General features: G+C 42.7%; 1 protein-coding gene across 2 annotated transcripts in view; it reads left to right on the top strand.

Annotated features, from left to right (window-relative positions):
• ADAMTS12 (ADAM metallopeptidase with thrombospondin type 1 motif 12) overlaps positions 1–19,937 on the top strand; it is a 387,476-nt gene that overhangs the window by 254,272 nt on the left and 113,267 nt on the right. For both annotated transcript variants that reach the window (XM_059916187.1, XM_059916186.1), the window contains exons 14-16: positions 10,158–10,278; positions 16,696–16,940; positions 18,387–18,525. In XM_059916187.1, the coding sequence (XP_059772170.1) occupies positions 10,158–10,278; positions 16,696–16,940; positions 18,387–18,525 (505 nt within the window). The remainder of the gene's footprint in view (positions 1–10,157; positions 10,279–16,695; positions 16,941–18,386; positions 18,526–19,937) is intronic.

Genomic DNA, 19,937 nt, shown 5'->3' with positions numbered 1-19,937 from the left:
TAATCCATTTGGAGTTTATTTTTGTGCATGGTGTCAGGGAGTGTTCTAATTTCATACTTTTACATGTACCTGTCCAATTTTCCCAGCACCACTTATTGAAGAGGCTGTCTTTTCTCCACTGTATATGCTTGCCTCCTTTATCAAAGATAAGGTGACCATATGTGTGTGGGTTTATCTCTGGGCTTTCTATCCTGTTCCATTGATCTATATTTCTGTTTTTGTGCCAGTACCAAACTGTCTTGATTACTGAAGCTTTGTAGTATAGTCTGAAGTCAGGGAGCCTGATTCCCCCAGCTCCATTTTTCATTCTCAAGATTGCTTTGGCTATTCGGGGTCTTTTGTGTTTCCATACAAATTGTGAAATTTTTTGTTCTAGTTCTGTGAAAAATGCCAGTGGTAGTTTGATAGGGATTGCATTGAATCTGTAGATTGCTTTGGGTAGTAGAGTCATTTTCACAATGTTGATTCTTCCAATCCAGGAACATGGTATATCTCTCCATCTATTTGTATCATCTTTAATTTCTTTCATCAGTGTCTTATAATTTTCTGCATACAGGTCTTTTGTCTCCTTAGGTAGGTTTATTCCTAGATATCTTATTCTTTTTGTTGCAATGGTAAACGGGAGTGTTTTCTTAATTTCACTTTCAGATTTTTCGTCATTAGTGTATAGAAATGCAAGCGATTTCTGTGCATTAATTTTGTATCCTGCTATTTTACCAAATTCATTGATTAGCTCTAGGAGTTTTCTGGTAGCCTCTTTAGGATTCTCTATGTATAGTATCATGTCATCTGCAAATAGTGACAGCTTTACTTCTTCTTTTCCGATTTGGATTCCTTTTATTTCTTTGTCTTCTCTGATTGCTGTGGCTAACACTTCCAAAACTATGTTGAATAATAGTGGCGAGAGTGGGCAACCTTGTCTTGTTCCTGATCTTAGTGGAAATGGTTTCAGTTTTTCACCATTGAGGACAATGTTGGCTGTGGGTTTGTCATATATGGCCTTTATTATGTTGAGGAAAGTTCCCTCTATGCCTACTTTCTGCAGGGCTTTTATCATAAATGGGTGTTGAATTTTGTCAAAAGCTTTCTCTGCATCTATTGAGATGATCATATGGTTTTTCTCCTTCAATTTGTTAATATGGTGTATCACATTGATTGATTTGCGTATATTGAAGAATCCTTGCATTCCTGGGATAAACCCCACTTGATCATGGTGTATGATCCTTTTAATGTGCTGTTGGATTCTGTTTGCGAGTATTTTGTTGAGGATTTTTCCATCTATGTTCATCAGTGATATTGGCCTGTAGTTTTCTTTCTTTGTGACATCTTTGTCTGGTTTTGGTATCAGGGTGATGGTGGCCTCGTAGAATGAGTTTGGGAGTGTTCCTCCCTCTGCAATATTTTGGAAGAGTTTGAGAAGGATAGGTGTTAGCTCTTCTCTAAATGTTTGATAGAATTCACCTGTGAAGCCATCTGGTCCTGGGCTTTTGTTTGTTGGAAGGTTTTTAATCACAGTTTCAATTTCAGTGCTTGTGATTGGTCTGTTCATATTTTCTATTTCTTCCTGGTTCAGTCTCGGCAGTTTGTGCATTTCTAAGAATCTGTCCATTTCTTCCAGGTTGTCCATTTTATTGGCATAGAGTTGCTTGTAGTAATCTCTCATGATCTTTTGTATTTCTGCAGTGTCAGTGGTTATTTCTCCTTTTTCATTTCTAATTCTATTGATCTGAGTCTTCTCCCTTTTTCTCTTGATGAGTCTGGCTAATGGTTTATCAATTTTGTTTATCTTCTCAAAGAACCAGCTTTTAGTTTTATTGATTTTTGCTATTGTTTCCTTCATTTCTTTTTCATTTATTTCTGACCTGATCTTTAGGATTTCTTTCCTTCTGCTGGCTTTGGGGTTTTTCTGTTCTTCTTTCTCTAATTGCTTTAGGTGCAAGGTTAGGTTGTTTATTCGAGATGTTTCCTGTTTCTTGAGGTAGGCTTGTATTGCTATAAACTTCCCTCTTAGCACTGCTTTTGCTGCGTCCCATAGGTTTTGGGTCGTCGTATCTCCATTGTCATTTATTTCTAGGTATTTTTTGATTTCCCCTTTGATTTCTTCAGTAATCACTTCATTATTAAGTAATGTATTGTGTAGCCTCCATGTGTTTGTATTTTTTACAGATCTTTTCCTGTAATTGATATCTAGTCTCATAGCGTTGTGGTCGGAAAAGATACTTGATACGATTTCAATTTTCTTAAATTTACCAAGGTTTGATTTGTGACCCAAGATATGATCTATCCTGGAGAATGTTCCATGAGCACTTGAGAAAAATGTGTATTCTGTTGTTTTTGGGTGGAATGTCCTATAAATATCAATTAAGTCCATCTTGTTTAATGTATCATTTAAAGCTTGTGTTTCCTTATTTATTTTCATTTTGGATGATCTGTCCATTGGTGAAAGTGGGGTGTTAAAGTCCCCTACTATGATTGTGTTGCTGTCGATTTCCCCTTTTATGGCTGTTAGTACTTGCCTTATGTATTGAGGTGCTCCTATGTTGGGTGCATAAATATTTACAATTGTTATACCTTCCTCTTGGATCGATCCCTTGATCATTATATAGTGTCCTTCTTTGTCTCTTGTAATAGTCTTTATTTTAAAGTCTATTTTGTCTGATATGAGAATTGCTACTCCAGCTTTCTTTTGATTTCCATTTGCATGGAATATCTTTTTCCATCCCCTCACTTTCAGTCTGTATGTGTCTCTAGGTCTGAAGTGGGTCTCTTGTAGACAGCATATATATGGGTCTTGTTTTTGTATCCATTCAGCCAGCCTGTGTCTTTTGGTGGGAGCATTTAATCCATTTACATTCAAGGTAATTATCGATATGTATGTTCCTATTCCCATTTTCTTAAATGTTTTGGGTTTGTTATTGTAGGTGTTTTCCTTCTCTTGTGTTTCTTGCCTAGAGAAGTTCCTTTAGCATTTGTTGTAAAGCTGGTTTGGTAGTGCTGAACTCTCTCAGCTTTTGCTTGTCTGTAAAGGTTTTAATTTCTCCATCACATTTTTTTTTTTTTTTTTTTTTTTTTTTAGAAATTTCATGTAATGTCTGAAACATTTATATTAACATATTTCCATACATATTTCCATACAGATACAAATATAAGATTTTTAGAAATTTCATGTAATGTCTGAAACATTTATATTAACATGTTTCCATACAAATAACCCAATGAAAGTTTAGTATTAGTTGTTTTGTTTGTTTTTTTATACTGCAGGTTCTTATTAGGCATCAGTTTTAGACACATCAGTGTATACATGTTCTCCATCACATTTGAATGAGATCCTTGCTGGGTAGAGTAATCTTGGTTGTAGGTTCTTCTCCTTCATCACTTTAAGTATATCCTGCCACTCCCTTCTGGCTTGCAGAGTTTCTGCTGAAAGATCAGATGTTAACCTTATGGGGATTCCCTTGTGTGTTATTTGTTTTTTTTCCCTTGCTGCCTTTAATATGTTTTCCTTATATTTAATTTTTGACAGTTTGATTAATATGTGTCTTGGGGTGTTTCTCCTTGGGTTTATCCTGTATGGGACTCTCTGTGCTTCCAGGACTTGATTAACTATTTCCTTTCCCATATTAGGGAAGTTTTCAACTATAATCTCTTCAAATATTTTCTCAGTCCCTTTCTTTTTCTCTTCTTCTTCTGGGACCCCTATAATTCGAATGTTGGTGCGTTTAATGCTGTCCCAGAGGTCTCTGAGACTGTCCTCAGTTCTTTTCATTCTTTTTTTCTTTATCCTGCTCTGCAGTAGTTATTTCCACCATTTTATCTTCCAGGTCACTTATCCTTTCTTCTGCCTCAGTTATTCTGCTATTGATCCCATCTAGAGTATTTTTAATTTCATTTATTGTGTTTTTCATCATTGCTTGATTCCTCTTTAGTTCTTCTACATCCTTGTTAAATGCTTCTTGCATTTTGTCTATTCTATTTCCAAGATTTTGGATCATCCTTACTATCATTATTCTGAATTCTTTTTCAGGTAGACTACCTATTTCCTCTTCATTTGTTAAGTCTAGTGTGTTTTGACCCTGCTCCTTCATCTGCTGTGTGTTTTTCTGTCGTCTCATTTTGCTTATCTTACTGTGTTTGGGGTCTCCTTATCACAGGTTGCAGGTTTGTAGTTCCCGTTGTTTTTGGTATCTGTCCCCAGTGGCTAAGGTTGGTTCAGTGGGTTGTGTAGGCTTCCTGGTGGAGGGAACTAGTGCCTGAGCTCTGGTGGATGAGGCTGGATCTTGTCTTTCTGGTGGGCACGTCCACGTCTGGTGGTGTATTTTGGGGTGTCTGTGGCCTTATTATGATTTTAGGCAGCCTCTCTGCTAATGGATGAGGCTGTGTTCCTGTCTTGCTAGTTGTTTGGCATAGGGTGTTCAGCACTGTAGCTTGCTGGTCATTGAGTGATGCTGGGTCTTGATGTTGAGATGGAGATCTCTGAGAGATTTTTGCCGTTTGGTATTACGTGGAGCTGGGAGGTCTCTTGTGGACCAGTGTCCTGAAGTTGGCTCTCCCACCTCCGAGGTACGGCCCTGATGCCTGGCTGAAGCACCAAGAGCCTTTCGTCCACACGGCTCAGAGTAAAAGGGAGAAAAAATAGAAAGAAAGGAAGGAAGGAAGGAAGGAAAGAAAGAAAGAAAGAAAGAAAGAAAGAAAGAAAGAAAGAAAAGAAAGAAAGAAGCTATAATATAGTGAAGTAAAATAAAGCTATTGTAAAGCAAAGCTATACAGACAAAATCTCCCCCAGAAGCATATACATATACACTCACAAAAAAAAAAGGAAAAGGGGAAAAATTAATATATCCTGCTCCCAAAGTCCACCTCCTGAATTTGGGATGATTCGTTGTCTATTCAGGTATTCAACAGATGCAGGCACATCAAGTTGTTTGTGGAGTTTTAATCCGCTGCTTCTGAGGCTTCTGGGAGAGATTTCCCCTCCTCGTCTCTGTTCGCACAGCTCCTGGGGATCAGCTTTGGATTTGGACCCGCCTCTGCGTGTAGGTCGCCTGAGGGCGTCTGTTCCCCGCCCAGACAGGACGGGGTTAAAGGAGCAGCTGCTTCGGGGACTCTGGCTCACCCAGGCCGCGGGGAGGGAGGGGTACAGAGGAGGCGGGGCGAGCCTGCGGCGTCAGAGGCGTCGTGACATTGCAGCAGCCTGAGGCGCGCAGTGCGTTCTCCCGGGGGATGTTGTCCCTGGATCACGGGACCTTGGCAGTGGCGGGCTGCACGGGCTCCCGGGAGGGGCGGTGTGGAGAGTGACCTGTGCTCGCACACAGGCTTCTTGGAGGCGGCAGCAGCAGCCCCAGCATCTCACGCCCGTCTCTGGGGTCCGCGCTGATCGCCGCGGCTCGCGCCAGTTTCTGGAGTTCGTTTAGGCGGCGCTCTGAATCCCCTCTCCTCGCGCACCAGGAAACAGGGAAGAAAAAGTCTCTTGCCTCTTCGGCAGCTGCAGACTTTTTCCCGGACTCCCTCCCGGCTAGCTGTGGTGCACTAGCCCCTTCAGGCTGTGTTCACGCCGCTAACCCCAGTCCTCTCCCTGCGACCGAAGCCCGAGCCTCAGCTCCCAGCCCCGCCCGCCCCGGCGGCTGAGCAGACAAGCCTCTCGGGCTGGTGAGTGCTGGTCAGCGCCGAGCCTCCGTGCGGGAAGTGCGGGAATCTCTCCGCTTTGCCCTCCACACCCCTGTGGCTGCGCTCTCCTCCGTGGCTCCGAAGCTTCCCCCCTCTGCCACCCGCAGTCTCTGCCCGCGAAGGGGCTCCTAGTGCGTGGAAATCTTTCCTCCTTCACAGCTCCCTCCCACTGGTGCAGGTGCCGTCCCTATTCTTTTGTCTCTGTTATTTCTTTTTTCTTTTGCCCTACCCAAGTACGGGGGGAGTTTCTTGCCTTTTGGGAGGTCTGACGTTTTCTGCCAGCGTTCAGTGGGAGTTCTGTAGGAGCAGTTCCACGTGTAGATGTATTTCTACTGTATCTGTGGGAAGGAAGGTGATCTCCGCGTCTTACTCTTCCGCCATCTTCTCCTGCCCCCCCCGTCCCATTTATTAAAGGACAATATCATTTACCTGTTCTTCTCAGTTAAGCATAACTGGCATTATCTTCACACTAAAGTTTCATTAGCTGGGAATGAATCTCCTCTTGGAACCAGGCATTTTTCCAGTCTCTACCTCTGCCAAGGGACTGTAGAAAGAAATGATGACATTCTAAGTGGATCAGGTCAAGGCGCCAGTTGGTATTTCAGTCCTCAGTTACTTGAGAATTTACTAAGTAAAACAGTAAAACTCATAAGGAAGAAATGAGAATTGGTAAGAATATGTATTACTTATTCACTCACGTAGGGCTGAAAGCCTAGTGGAAGACTGGGACCTGACTTCTCTAAGTAATACTCAAGATAGGATGCTCTTCAGTTCAAATGACAGGGTCAAGAATTGATGATACACTTCTGCACAGGAAAGGAAATAGTCATCGGAATAAAGAGGCAACCTACAGAATGGGGGACAATATTTGCAAACCATATATACAGTAAGGGGTTCATATCTAAAATGTATGAGAAACTCCTACAGCTCAACAGCAGAAATACAAATAACCTGATTTAAAAAATGAGCCAAGGACTTGAATAGATGTTTCTCCAAAGAAGATATACAGATGGCCAACAGGTATATGAAAAGGTGCTCAACATCATTAAACATAGAGAAATACAGGTGAAACTCATGAGATATCACCTCATACCTGTTAGGATGGCTATTACCAAAACACAAAAGATAACAAGTATTGGTGTGGATGCGGAGAAATTGAAAACCTGTGCACTGTTGGTGGGAATGTACAATGGTGCAGCCACTATGGAAAATAGTATGGAGATTCCTCAAAAAATTAAAAATATTTATTTTAATTAAATTAAAATATTTATTTTTTAATTAAATTAAAAATATTTAATTTTTACCATATGACCCAGCAATGCCAGTTCTGGGGTATGTATCCAAGAGAATGAAATCAGGATCTTGAAGTGACATCTGTACTCCCGTGTTCATAACAACATTATTCACTAGCCAAGATACGGATGGAAACAACCCAGATGTTCATCAACAAATGGATAAAGAAAATGTGGCATATATATACCATGGAATATTACTCAACTTTAAAAAAGAAGGAAATCTTGACATTTTGACAATATGGGTGAGCCTGGAGAACATTATGTTAAGTGAAACAAGTCAGTCGCAGAAGGATAAATGCTACAAGATTCCACTTACATGAGAATCTAAAATAGTCTAACTCATCGAAGCAGAGAAGAGGATGGTAGTTGTCAAGGGAACAGTGGAGAGTTGCTGTTCGACGGGTAGAAAGTTTCATTTATGCAAGATGAATAAGTCCTAGAGCTCTGCCGTACAACGTATTGCCTGTGGTTAACAACACTGTATTGTGCCCTTAAAATTTTGTGACGAGGGTAGGTCTCATGGTAAGCATCCTTACCACACACATACACAAAAGGGACACAAGGAAACTTTTGGAGCTGATAGATATGTCTATTGCCTTGATTGTGGCAATGGTTTCACAGGTGTTTGTATGAGTCCAAACTCATCAAATTATAAAATTAAATATGTGTAGTATCTTATATATCAGCTACACCCCCAAGAAAGCTGTTTTTTAAAGAAAGAAATAATGATAGGAAATTAAAGGGATTTTCTTTTTTTAAAAAAGAAATGCAGCCTGTTGGGAGGCTATCTGGCCTCCTTAGAGGCACATCGGAGGAGAGCCATACTGGATCAGAGCCCCTCTGATCCGGCTGAAGGCAGAAAGACAGTATTGCTGTGGCCCTGTTGCCAGAGCACAGGACGTGGAGGAGAGGAATGTCTGTTCATTTTCCCCTGAGAGAAAATTTTATGTATAGCATTTTATATATAGCAAGGAGGACGGGCTTACATTTTATGTATAGCATTTTATGTATAGCAAGGAGGACAGACTTCTGCCGTCCTAGGCCTTCGGTTATGTACTCAGTTCGGCGTTGACTGTGCTGTGCGCAGCTGATAGAGGAACAGAAGGTTGAAGTCTCCACAAGAACCACGCGCTATGCCGTGGGCCAGCCTACTGGGGTGTGTGTGTTTCCTTCCCCGCCCCTGCCCCCCAGGGATGCAGGCAAATATTGCTGGAGGAGAAAGATGGGCTCAAGATATTTGTTTTTCTGGCTTTCTTTCTTTTTTCCTTCACATTTTTTATCCATCCCCTCTTGGTAGAGATTTTTTTTAAACACTTCAGTATGTTGCAAAGTATATTTCCCTGGCTGGTTCCAAATCAGTGAAGGAATGACGGTCACGGAGAATAGGATTTGAAAAGGTCAGCTTATTAGAGGATGCTCAAGCTTGACGTAAACATATCACTTATGACGGGTTGGCATTTTGCTTATAACCAGTGAAGGCACACATCCAAACAACTTCTTTCTTTTCCATTGTGATTAGCGTTGTTAAGTTTTTTTAATCTCTTAGCAGTTTATTTTTCCCAACTGGGTCAAGTAGCACCGTCTTTGGATCTAAAGGAAGTTAGACATGGTTAACCTGAGTAATGGCGCTATTTTTTGTCTGTGGGCCTTAATTATCTGTTTAGATGGTGTAGGGAGGGTGTAAAGACCTAAATGGTTCTTCCTTTCAGTTGATTTGAGGTGGCTTTAAAATAAGAAAGGGAATTATCTTTGAGAGAGAGAAAAAACTACCTGGGCACAATTCTTCTTCCCAAACAGAAAAGAAAAATCCGATTAATATAATATGGTGTAGGGACTTCGCTGGTAGCACAGTGGTTAAGAATCCGCCTGCCAATGCAGGAGACACGAGTTCAAGCCCTGGTCCGGAAAGATCCCACATGCTGCAGAGCAACTAAGCCCGTGTGCCACAACTACTGAGCCTGAACTCTAGAGCCCGTGAGCCACAACTGCTGAGCCCACGAGCCACAACTACTGAAGCCCACGCGCCTAGAGCCCGTGCTCCGCAACAAGAGAAGCCACCACAGTGAGAAACTCGCGCACTGCAAAGGAGAGTAGCCCCCGCTCGCTGCAACTAGAGAAAGCCTGCACGCAGCAATGAAGACCCAACGCAGCCAAAAATAAATAAATAAAAATTTTAAAATATATATAATATGGTGTAGTTTTTCCTCTTTCTTCTACCACTGAAATGTGGTTAAGGAATATAGGCCGTGGAAGAGAGCAAGGAACAAAGGACTTCAGTGGAAGTTCACGTGTTTTCCATGACTTTCCATCTGAGTGTTAACGATTCTCTGGTATCTGATGCTACCAAACACCCCAAGTTTAATTACTCTCCTTTTCCAGAATGGGAATTGGATGGGAAAGGCTTGGCCGTATTGGTGGGTGGAGGAGAAGGAACCAGTGCAGAGGGAAGGATGATGATTTGGGAGGACCAGTGGACAGAACACTGAGAAGTGGTCAGGTCCAGAGCACAGGAACAAGGTTAGGCCTGGCTCAGGGGAGAAATGACCAGTTCCTCCTCTGCACCTGGAGGGAAGGAGGTCAGGATGGCTGGGATACGGCTACATGTGACAGGTGGTGGGGCTGGGGTCATAGGAGGCTCCAAAGGATCTGCTGATGGGCCTGCAGGTCCGAGATCTCATCCCTCACGGGGCTGGAATGGTCTCAGCATGAAGCCACATTTTCCCCCAGGGCTGCCAGTTCAGACAGGAGCCAGAGAGAATATCCCCAGTGAGGAATGTAAAGGGAGTGAACAACTAAGTATCGGTGGAGTCATTCCATCATCCCTGGGAATCTCATTAGAGAGGAGGGGGCATGAGGTTTGCACATCTGAAAGGGATTTGCTGCTCCCCTGACAATGATTCCAAGACATTTTCATGGTTCCATTTTTGGAAGTGTGTTCAATTCTGCCTCTCATTCAGGGGAAATTGCAGATGCATTCAGTGTGTACCTCTTTCCGCTCAAAGCAAGTATTTCCTTTACCATCAGTGGGTGCTTTGGGTATTCTTCTGGCCACCACCAGGAAGAGGAAACATTTATCTTGTATCTGCCCCCCGCCGCAATCTCATCCAGAGCAAAGAGGGGGAAGGAGGAGTCAAAAGCCCAGGGCAGGTGTGGCCTCTCCTGCCTGTGTCATTCGTCCTCAAACTCTCTTCCCCGCAGATGGTCGGCTGTGACTATGAGATCGATTCCAACGCCACGGAGGATCGCTGTGGTGTGTGCCTTGGGGATGGCTCAGCCTGTCAGACCGTGAAGAAGGTGTTTCAACAGAAAGAAGGATCTGGTAATAAACAAATAAATAATTGAAGTGGCAGGGGACTGAGAATGAAGGTCAAGATGGAGTGCTACTCTTTTTAAGCAGATTGTGACTTTCACAGAATTCAAAATGGGTATAGCCTTCACTACAAAGGGATAAAGGTTCCTTGGCAGTTTTAGGAAAGCGGTTGAATGCTAAGCAATTACAGGAAGCATCACGTTGCACTAGGGATCTAAGATGGTTTAGTGGCTGTGCACAGGACCAGGTTTAAGAGTGTGATCCCTGGAGAGGATCCAGGGCTGAAGGCCAATGGACCGAGACCTGTGGGAGAGAAGAGATGAAAAGCTGGCTGAGGAGGATGCAGACATAGGAGCAAATTCTGTAACTGAGGGCAGAGAGGCCAACAGTGGGTTTAAAGGCAGAAGCATCGGGGTGTAGCTTCAGGACCAGAGGAGAGGCAAGGCAGGGTTGCTTCAATTTGCTCTTATTCCCAGTTCCTCCCTGTAAGGGGGTCCCAGCCAGTGGTGCCTTAAGGCTCTCCAGGTGGCTTCTCCCACCTAACATGCCCTCCTTACTCACATCGCACTACTCCTTTCCCATGATTACCTTTTTCGAGGTTTCTTCCTTGTGCAGCTTTGGGCTGCTGATAATCCTCGGGGCATGGAGAGCCCATCCTCATCCCAGATCAGCTGTGACCCTGCAGACTGTCTTCAGTAAAGACAGTTCCCATGATCCCTTGGCACCAGCAGTTGCTGAAGGCGTCTTGGGAGGAGGCTAAGTTAGGCCTGGAGATGATGAAGACAACTCAGAGCATCTTAGTTTAGTCCCCCTCGTCCCCTTCTCCCCAAGAAATACCCTGAGACAAGAATTCAGGTACCATGCGTTTGTTCGGAGGTCAGAGAATCCTGGGAAACACCAGTAGGGCACTGGAGGAAGTGAAACAGAGAAAGGAAGGCAGCCAGAAAGGGAGTGTCATTAAGCCAGTTATTATATAGGAGCCAGTGTAGAAGTTGTACTTCCAAAGTTTTCCCGCCCAGGAGGGAAGGCGTTGAGACAGTACACACCAGCTCCCATTAGTCATTGCTTGGCGCTGCTTTGGGGAGGTGGGGGGATCTTGTTGTTAATTCTCTAAATTCCAAGGAACGCAGGTGCTGGAAATAGGGTGGCCAGGGTGCGCCACCCAGCTAGAGCCAGAGGGGATGGGGCAGTATCCCATGCTGGGGCTGGGGTGATACCTAGGGTGGAAGTCAGATATAGTGGGGCACCTCCCTTCTAGACTTGCTTAACACCCAGGATGAAGTTACTAAGTATGCCCCTGAGTATCGGGTGTGGTCATTAAATGACCTATTTTTCCCTAGCACACATCCCCAAAATTTGGACTTAATCCATTGACTTCCTAAAACTACCACTCTAGACTCCTCTGGCCTTAATTGGCTTCTCTAGACCTCACCAATGCCAGGCCCTCTGACCACTGAATCAAGTCCTGGTCTTATTCACACTGGCCTGCTTTGTTTTGATGCTGGGAACAAGGGACCACATTCTCTGAGCATTCTGGAACTCTCCTACAACTAATTGTGTCACTTAACTCAGTGCCCAAACCACCAGCCTTGATTCCTACCTCTTTTATTTAATCACAACCGGAATGTGCTCAATTTTTGTTTGAAATCTTTTTATGGAACTAGAACAGTTACCATATAAAATTCACCTTTAATTTTACATTTTAAATGATACATTTGTATATCTATTGAGTAGATTTGATGCACATAGTAATTTTAAGTCTTTTGGCACAAGAAGTTAATTCAATTTCCACTGTCTGATATACCTCACATACAATTTTTCACTTTTACAATTCAGCATGTTAAAAAAAAAATCTATAATCTAAAAAGCAGAGGAAAGACACAGAATGTCCCTGTTCTTCAACTCTTGCTGCCAGTATCCATATCTTTAGAATAAGAGATTCCTGAAATGGAGTAAAGCAGCAGCTGCCTGGAATTATGTATGGACCTGACCACCTGGATCCCATCTACTTATTGATTCTGTGTGTTTATGTGCTTAGTTCTTCCGGCTGTAGCTCCCTAAGCTCTGCCACTGATCTTTATGGTCAAAAGATTATATTCATACAGAGTTAGGAACTGACAACAGTTACAAATTATGCTAAAATTACCATCTTAATCCCATAATGAGGAATGTTCTGGACTTTTGCTGGCGGCTCCCTAGGCTCTGTGACAAAATGAAAATGATCATGAATGAATGGAACCCATTAGGAACACTCACAGCACAGGTCGGAGGGCTGTGGCCGCAGTGTGGGTGTAGGGTCTATACAAGTCTGGGCCGTGGGACCTGAGACACTTTTAGGAAGGAATGATACGGCTTCATGACTCAAAGTTGCTCCTAGGCTGTTCCGCAAGGTTCAGTTTCTTTGCTGTAGATTCAAGAGAGAATAGGGACCTTTCTAAGATTTTAGGGAGGGTGAACGACGTGAGGAGGTCAGTGTCCTAGAAAGACTGGTTTGCCAGCAACATACAGAATTGCCCAGAATAGGAGAGCCCAGCGCTGGGAACCCAAACATTAACCCAGGTTCAGGAGATAAGGGCCTGGACTAAAGAAGTTCATGTAAAGGGGATGAGAATCATATAAGAAAACATTCCAGAGACAGAATCAGAGGCAGAAGGGAGGACATAATGATAAGAGAGGACATGGCTTTCTTGAAACCATGTTTACCAAAATACCACCTTACTTGGAGACTGTCCTGTGTCATGCTTTCCAGGAAACCTTGGGTTGGAAGGGGTAGAGAGAGTGACTGGACACTTTACATGGGAGTTTTCCCATCAAAAGAGCTGAAAGACCTCCAGGGCTCAGGGCTGTGAGGAAGCATTTAGGGTCAGGAAGCCCCTGTCGGTGTCTATTCCCTCTGCTATGTTTCCACTGGTTTCTAGCAAGAGGATTATGGTTGCTCACAGTGTGTTCCAAGACTGCAGGCCCCTTACAACCCTCTTTTGAAATAATTGAGGCTAAAACTCCAAATCCAGAGCAGTTTAGTTCTCAGTACATCTTCCTGGCGAATGTATTTGTACGTAGCTCTTCCTCACTGTGATTTGTGAGCAGGTCAAATGCAGTTTTGGATCTGAACCAGACAGCAATGTGTCACTGCTGTCAAGCCAGGCTTCAGAAGATGGATCTATCTTTCCCAGGAGCCCCCTCACAGAAACCATGGCATCTTGGCCTGCAGTGAGGATTGTCTTGCTTGCCACACACTGACAGCACAAATCGTAAAAAAAAAAAAGACAAGCTGGTAGTTGTAGTTAAATTGCCTGGGTTAATAGTATGACCTCTTTATAAACACATTTTTATCTGAAGTGACAGACTGGAAACCAAATATGCCAGTGGGTAAATCCTTTTTTTAGAATAGTTGAATAAGATGCACATTAGCACCAATAATCCATTGTCACTCTTATGATATGTCTTCAGAAGTGAAGCCAGTCTTCTGCTCCATCCTCAAAGGCCCTGAATATTCTTTTAGCTCAAGGTGTTCAAGACTCAGTAATGGGATGGTTTCTCCAGGTGGTCTCCATGGGCCTAGAGGCTCCTTCTTTGAGGTCAAGATTATGTTTTCCACTTCCCCCAATACTGGTGCAAAAGAATCGTGTTTACTGAGGAAAATGGAAGAAAAGTGATTTACTGAATGAATATATTCATCATTCTTAATACTTTGGAGATATTCTTACCAACCCTGAAAATCTGACCTTGACATAGAATGAATATCTCAATAACCCTTCACCCCCTACAACTTTTTAATATGATTCTCATTTCTGTAAAGAAGACCCATGAGGATGAGACATTCAAGGGGATTTTTTTCATCTCTGTTCTACCAGTCACATTTTTTCATTAAAAACGCTGTATTAGGAGTTGGTTAGCAAAGCCTGGTTACAGGTGTGTGTGTGTGTGTGTGTGTGTGTGTGTGTGTGTGTGTGTGTGTGTGTGTGTGTGTGGCCATGTGCTGTGGCATAGATTTCTTCCTCTCGGGAACTCAGTTTCCTCATTTTATAGATAAAGAGATTGATGGTCATTCCCTTCCACCTAAATGTCCATTAACAGTTGGCTGATTAAATAAATGGGTTTATGTCATTTTGGCAGTTGTTGAAATGCTAAAAAAAATGTGGAAAGATATGTAAGGTATATTAAATTTAAAAAGCAATAGTTAAAATAGTTCACATAGTATGATCTCTCTTGTTTAAAAAAGTATGTGTATGTGTGTTTATACATGCAAAGAAAGGTTTTGGAAGAGAATGCAAGAAACTATTAACTGTAATTATCTTTGGGACATACGACTCTGGGTGGAGGGAAATGGAAACTTTTACTTTTCATTTTATACTCCTCTCTACTGTGGGTTATTTTGTCATGTGTAAAGGAGTCTGGTGGCTATGTTATGGTTCTTTTCGACTCCAAGCACCACAGTTTTATCTTTTGGGTTCCTCTTAGGTATTCTTTTGCAAAAATATATTACAAATATGTACTGCTTTTGCTCATGGCTAAATCTGCCTCCGTTTACATCTTCTTTCTACAAACTGTTCAGAAGCAGCAATTATATTCAATGAAAGCTTTTATTTTAAATTTGATGTACTTTGCCTTTTGATAAGACAGAATCTATACAAAATAAATATTTCTAATTTTAGATTTTCTTAAGTGGAAGATAAAAGGCAAACTCTTTTGGGTTTCTTTCTCATCAGTTCTCACTGTTTTTTGTTTTGGCTTGGTTTTTTGTTTGTTTTTAAGCAAGGGATATGGTGGTTGCCATATTCTTTAATGCTGGTTGACTTTATGCGTGAGCTCTGCTATGAGAAACTCTGCTATGCTGCAGGGAGCAATGCTCCAAAGGCATTTTAAACGATTGCATCACCCTCAGTTACATGTGATTAAATATTTTCCCTGAGCTACTTGTAACTTAATAGTTTCAATCAGCTGTCTCAGGCAAGTGCGTGAGGGCCCAATGGAATTTAATCAAGTACTTCAGGCCCCATACTTCACTTCCTTTGGATGGGAGCTGCCAGTTTGAAAAAATTGAGCTGAGGTTGTGGCCTGTACCCAGCTTCTGAGTAAATCGTTCCTGCTGGCCAGACGTGGGTTTTAACTCCCAGGATCCCATGCTATGTTAATGTCTGAGGGAAAGAGAGTAGTCAGGGCACTTTTAGGTGACAGAGATGAGGGTGTGTTTGTTAGTAAAAAAAAAAAAAACTTAGTATATATCCAGTGGAAAATGATCAAGGTCTTAAAATCAAGTTTTGTATGGAAAAGGTAAAGGAACAGAGAAAATTTAGCTTAGAAAAGGACAAAATAATTGATTAGCAGAGTTGGGAGGGATGTCAGACATCATCTCATTCAAGCTGTCATCTCATTCAACGTCCTTCATTGTGCAGATGACATTCAAAGAAGTTAAATAAGTCAAAGGACATCATGGAGCTCATTCGTGGCAATGCAGAAACTAGAATCGGATGTCTGACTCCCATGCCCCAGTACTCCTTGCCCAATGCCATCCCCAGCGTCTTTCCATTCTATCACAGCTATGAGATGATGGTTCTTTTGAAGCATAAACAGGATGAATGCATAAAGGGCTTAGCCTAGAGTCTGGCAAAGAGAGGAAGCCATTATGTGTTCATTCCATTTCTCCCCAGTAGGTCTCCTACCATAACAACCAATAAGCAAGGATAAGACTGTAGCTAGAATTGATCATGGTCTTTAAGTAGATTGTCCTCTGTGCTTTTTCAGAATGTTGGGCTAGAACACGTGAGAACAACATAAGTTTATATTTCATCAAAACATAAGAAAAAATGTGAAAAAAAACCTTTCTAATGAATATAATTGTCCAGCAATATAAAAAGCTGTGCTCAGAGCTGAGTTTCTCATCACAAGCTGTATTCAAGAGTGCCAGGTGGCAATCAATCCAAGATTCTCTCCAGAATTCTCTTAATGAATTTAAGCTATGATTAAATTACTTCTAAGAGTCTGTCTTTAATTTTCAGGCAATGAGGATGAGCGAAAGGATGTAGCCACTGCAATGTTTAGGGAGATTAATCTGATAGTAGCAACAAATGTGGAAGCAGAAATGCTAATGGGAAGCTGGCTAGGGGCTGTATCATTTTGAACTATCAACAGAAAATCACAGAAAAATAAATGTTGGATCAACCACAAAAGGTTCAGAGTTCAATCTGCATTTATTTCACCTCTCCTCTCATAAAACTGATTACATAGTGAATCATAAGGTTCCTGAGAATTCTACTCATGGCCAAGCTTTTAAAGTTCCCCGTAATTAGTGCATGTGCCAGTCCCAGTAACCACCCAGCAGGAAGGCAAGGGCACTAACTGATGGAGATCCTGGGAAGAGGATGGATGATGAGTCAGAAACAGACTGTGTTGAGCTAAGCTTGCACGCCTCTCTTCTCTCCTTAGGTTATGTTGACATCGGGCTGATTCCAAAAGGAGCCAGGGACATACGGGTAATGGAGGTTGAGGGAGCTGGAAACTTTCTGGCCATCAGGAGCGAAGACCCTGAAAAATATTACCTCAACGGAGGATTTATTATCCAGTGGAATGGGAACTACAAGCTGGCAGGGACCGTCTTTCAATATGACAGGAAAGGAGACCTGGAGAAACTGATGGCCACAGGTCCCACCAATGAGTCAGTGTGGATCCAGGTAACACAGAAGCAAAGGGAACTGCTGACATGTGCACTAGTTAGGATCTTTCTCATTTTCTTTTCCAAGGTGTTTGCTAGGGGATATTCATTAAGAATGCTTAAACCTTCTTTTAGCAAGGAACAGGGAGGGAAGTGAGATATTAGTTTATGCTGCTAATCCTTTATTGCCTAAAATTGGCAAAACCCTTGTGATGAAATGCCATGGGCCCTAAAATCATCTGTTGAATTTAGTTTCCAGTATGGTTGACAGGCTATTCATTTCAGAGTGAGTGTTCCTCAGGTATAAAAGGGATGCTACCAGTCTATGTCAGCCTGGCATGAGTTTCCAAACAGCTTTCCAGCAGTGGTGATGAACTGACATGGTTCCTTCACATGTTATCATGTGGTTGTCCTCAGGCAAAAGGTTTGACTTCGTGAAACTCTTGGAGGAGAGAGGGGTTAAGATGTAGCATGTGCTCGTCAAAGGCACAAGTGATTTGTCTTTCATACTAGCAAAGAACTGTAGAAAAGGAGTGGGGTAATTATACCAGCAGACCAAGGCAGGTTGGGGATGATGGATGGCCCAAGACAGTCACATCTAACTATATTCAGAAGTTAGAAGGAAGTCATTTCAGAGCCAGAGATCAGAGCATTCACAGAAGCTGGAGGTCAATGCTTGACAGCTATGGTCCATAAATGTCAGGAGACCTTACATCTTATAGGCCCACCCCGTGGAGCAACCCATCTACCACCTCTAAGCGTGAGATTAATCCATTTCAAACATGTGGTAAGTAGATCGCCTGCAGGAGAGGGAAGTGAGGGGAAGGTCCCAAATTCTGTCTCCAATTTTATGCCTTGGCTAAAACCCATGACCATTTTAATCCCAGAAATATATGCTTTCAAGAAAACTAATCAGCCTGAGAGCTAGAGAAGGGCACCATAAAGCAACAACAGCGGCAACAGAAGTTACTGTTTACTGAGTGCTAGCTATATGCCAGACACCGATCTAATCATATCTAGTCACATTACTTTTATTTGTTTAACCCTTAAAAGCACCCTATTAGTCATGCAATGATTATCCTCACTATGTATATGGGGAAAGTAAGGCACAAAGAGATTAAGTAACTTACCCATAACCACAAAATTAGTAAGTACGCAAGGGCACAAGGTGACCTACCAGCCTATTGTTGGAAAGGACACTCTGGTCATTCCCTCAGAGTAATTCCCGTATGATTAGGCCTCCCATGAGAATTCAGTCAAGAAATAATAGAATAGGAGCAGATTAACTATAGACATATGTAGACATGCAGGTGGAAGTAGAGGTATTTATTTAATGGGATGTATTCCATTGCACACCTCCATGACTACTTTAAGATGATGGACATTGTACAGCATTTTTATAGGACTGTGGTTTGCAGTATAAAGTCACAACAGAGTTTGACATGACCCCGCTCTTGTCCTTTAGCTTCTATTCCAGGTGACTAACCCTGGCATCAAGTATGAGTACACAATCCGGAAAGATGGCCTTGACAATGACGTGGAGAAGCTGGTGTATTTCTGGCAGTATGGCCGCTGGACAGAGTGCAGTGTAACGTGTGGGACGGGTGAGAACACCACCTCTCTCTATGAATCCACGTCAGCTTCAGAATAGGCCATGGAGGAAGTTTAAGCCAGCAGTTTGCAGTCTCGCCCCTAGGTCTGCAGGGTTCCGCAAAGATGGCCCAGGGGCCTCTATGGGGAGTAAATGTGTTGGTCATGATCTAAAGAAAGAGGCACTTTTTCTTTTATCAGTTTTACATACTGTCCTTCATGAAAGGTTTTGTTTGCAGAAAGGGATACATGTCTTTTTTAAAAAAGCAGACCAGAAAGGTTTATAACTTCTCTGGTTGAGGACCTGAGGACCACAAAAGTCAAACCACCCACCAGAGGTATCCTTTAAATCACGGCCAAATCCAGACCATAACCGTCTCTCCTAATTCCTAGCCCAGTGTTCTTCTTCTGTCTCCGATTTACCAGTTTTTCATAGCTACAAGAAAAACAGTTTTCTCTCATAAATCAAGCATTGGAGAGGTTCCTTGCTGTCAAGTATGTCAGGATGGGACAAGTTCTGCTATGGTAACAAAGAAATCAAAATCTTAAGAGCACAATGAAGGTTTATTTTTAACCCAGTCTAAATCTGGCACAGATTAGATGGCCCTGCTTCCTCTTGTAGCTGAGAATTCTGAAATTGCCCCACAGGGGAAGGGAGAAATTGAAGAGGCAGACTGGCCCTTATAACGGCCTTGGCCTGGAGTGACGCAAACCACTTCTGCTCATGTTTCATTGGTTGGCCTCAGCCCTGTGGGCACAATCCCACTGCAGAGAGAGGCTGGGAACTGTAAAGGAGTATGTGTTTGTAGAGTGTGGACTCTTGTGGCCGCAGTGCTAGATGAACATTTCTGGGGCCTCTGGGGGCAAGGGTCGGGGCTGTTCTGGTACTTGGGGCTCTTCACTCATTTGGGGGCTTTAATAGTAGACTCTGCCTCACTTTCTCCTTTTGGATCCTGTCCAAGTCTGTTCGGGAACTTTCTGCCTCTATTGTTACTGCTGGCTGTAAAGCTAGGGCAGCTATTGGCTGAAGTGCCAGAATCAGCAATATAGCAAAGGGAATCAGAGTGATGGAGAGAAGGGGTCAGGAGAACACAGCCTCCTCCCCCCTGGCTTCCCTCTCGTGTACTTTGCTCCATTTGTTCACTTGCTCCTTCCACCCGCCCACCCCCACCCCCCAGGAGGTAGTCGTGGAAAGAGGTCCAGGGACAGACATTGAGTCGTGGCCCATCAGCCTTGTAAACAATTTTTGTATTACTAATTTCTTTCTTTCCCTCCTTCAGTATAGAAAACCAACAGCTCACTTTTAGAAATCACAGGAATCATATGTTCATTTCAAAATGTGTGACATCTTGAAAATCCTAAACCTCTAGAAATCTGTCTAGGTCACATCTGGCAGCAGCTGTAAAGGGCATCAGTAAGAGTCAGC

Source organism: Balaenoptera ricei, chromosome 3 (genome assembly GCF_028023285.1).
Source record: "Balaenoptera ricei isolate mBalRic1 chromosome 3, mBalRic1.hap2, whole genome shotgun sequence".
Classification (NCBI taxonomy): domain Eukaryota; kingdom Metazoa; phylum Chordata; class Mammalia; order Artiodactyla; family Balaenopteridae; genus Balaenoptera; species Balaenoptera ricei.
The sequence above is the reverse complement of the archived record's forward strand: the minus strand, read 5'-3'. Positions and strand labels throughout refer to the sequence as shown.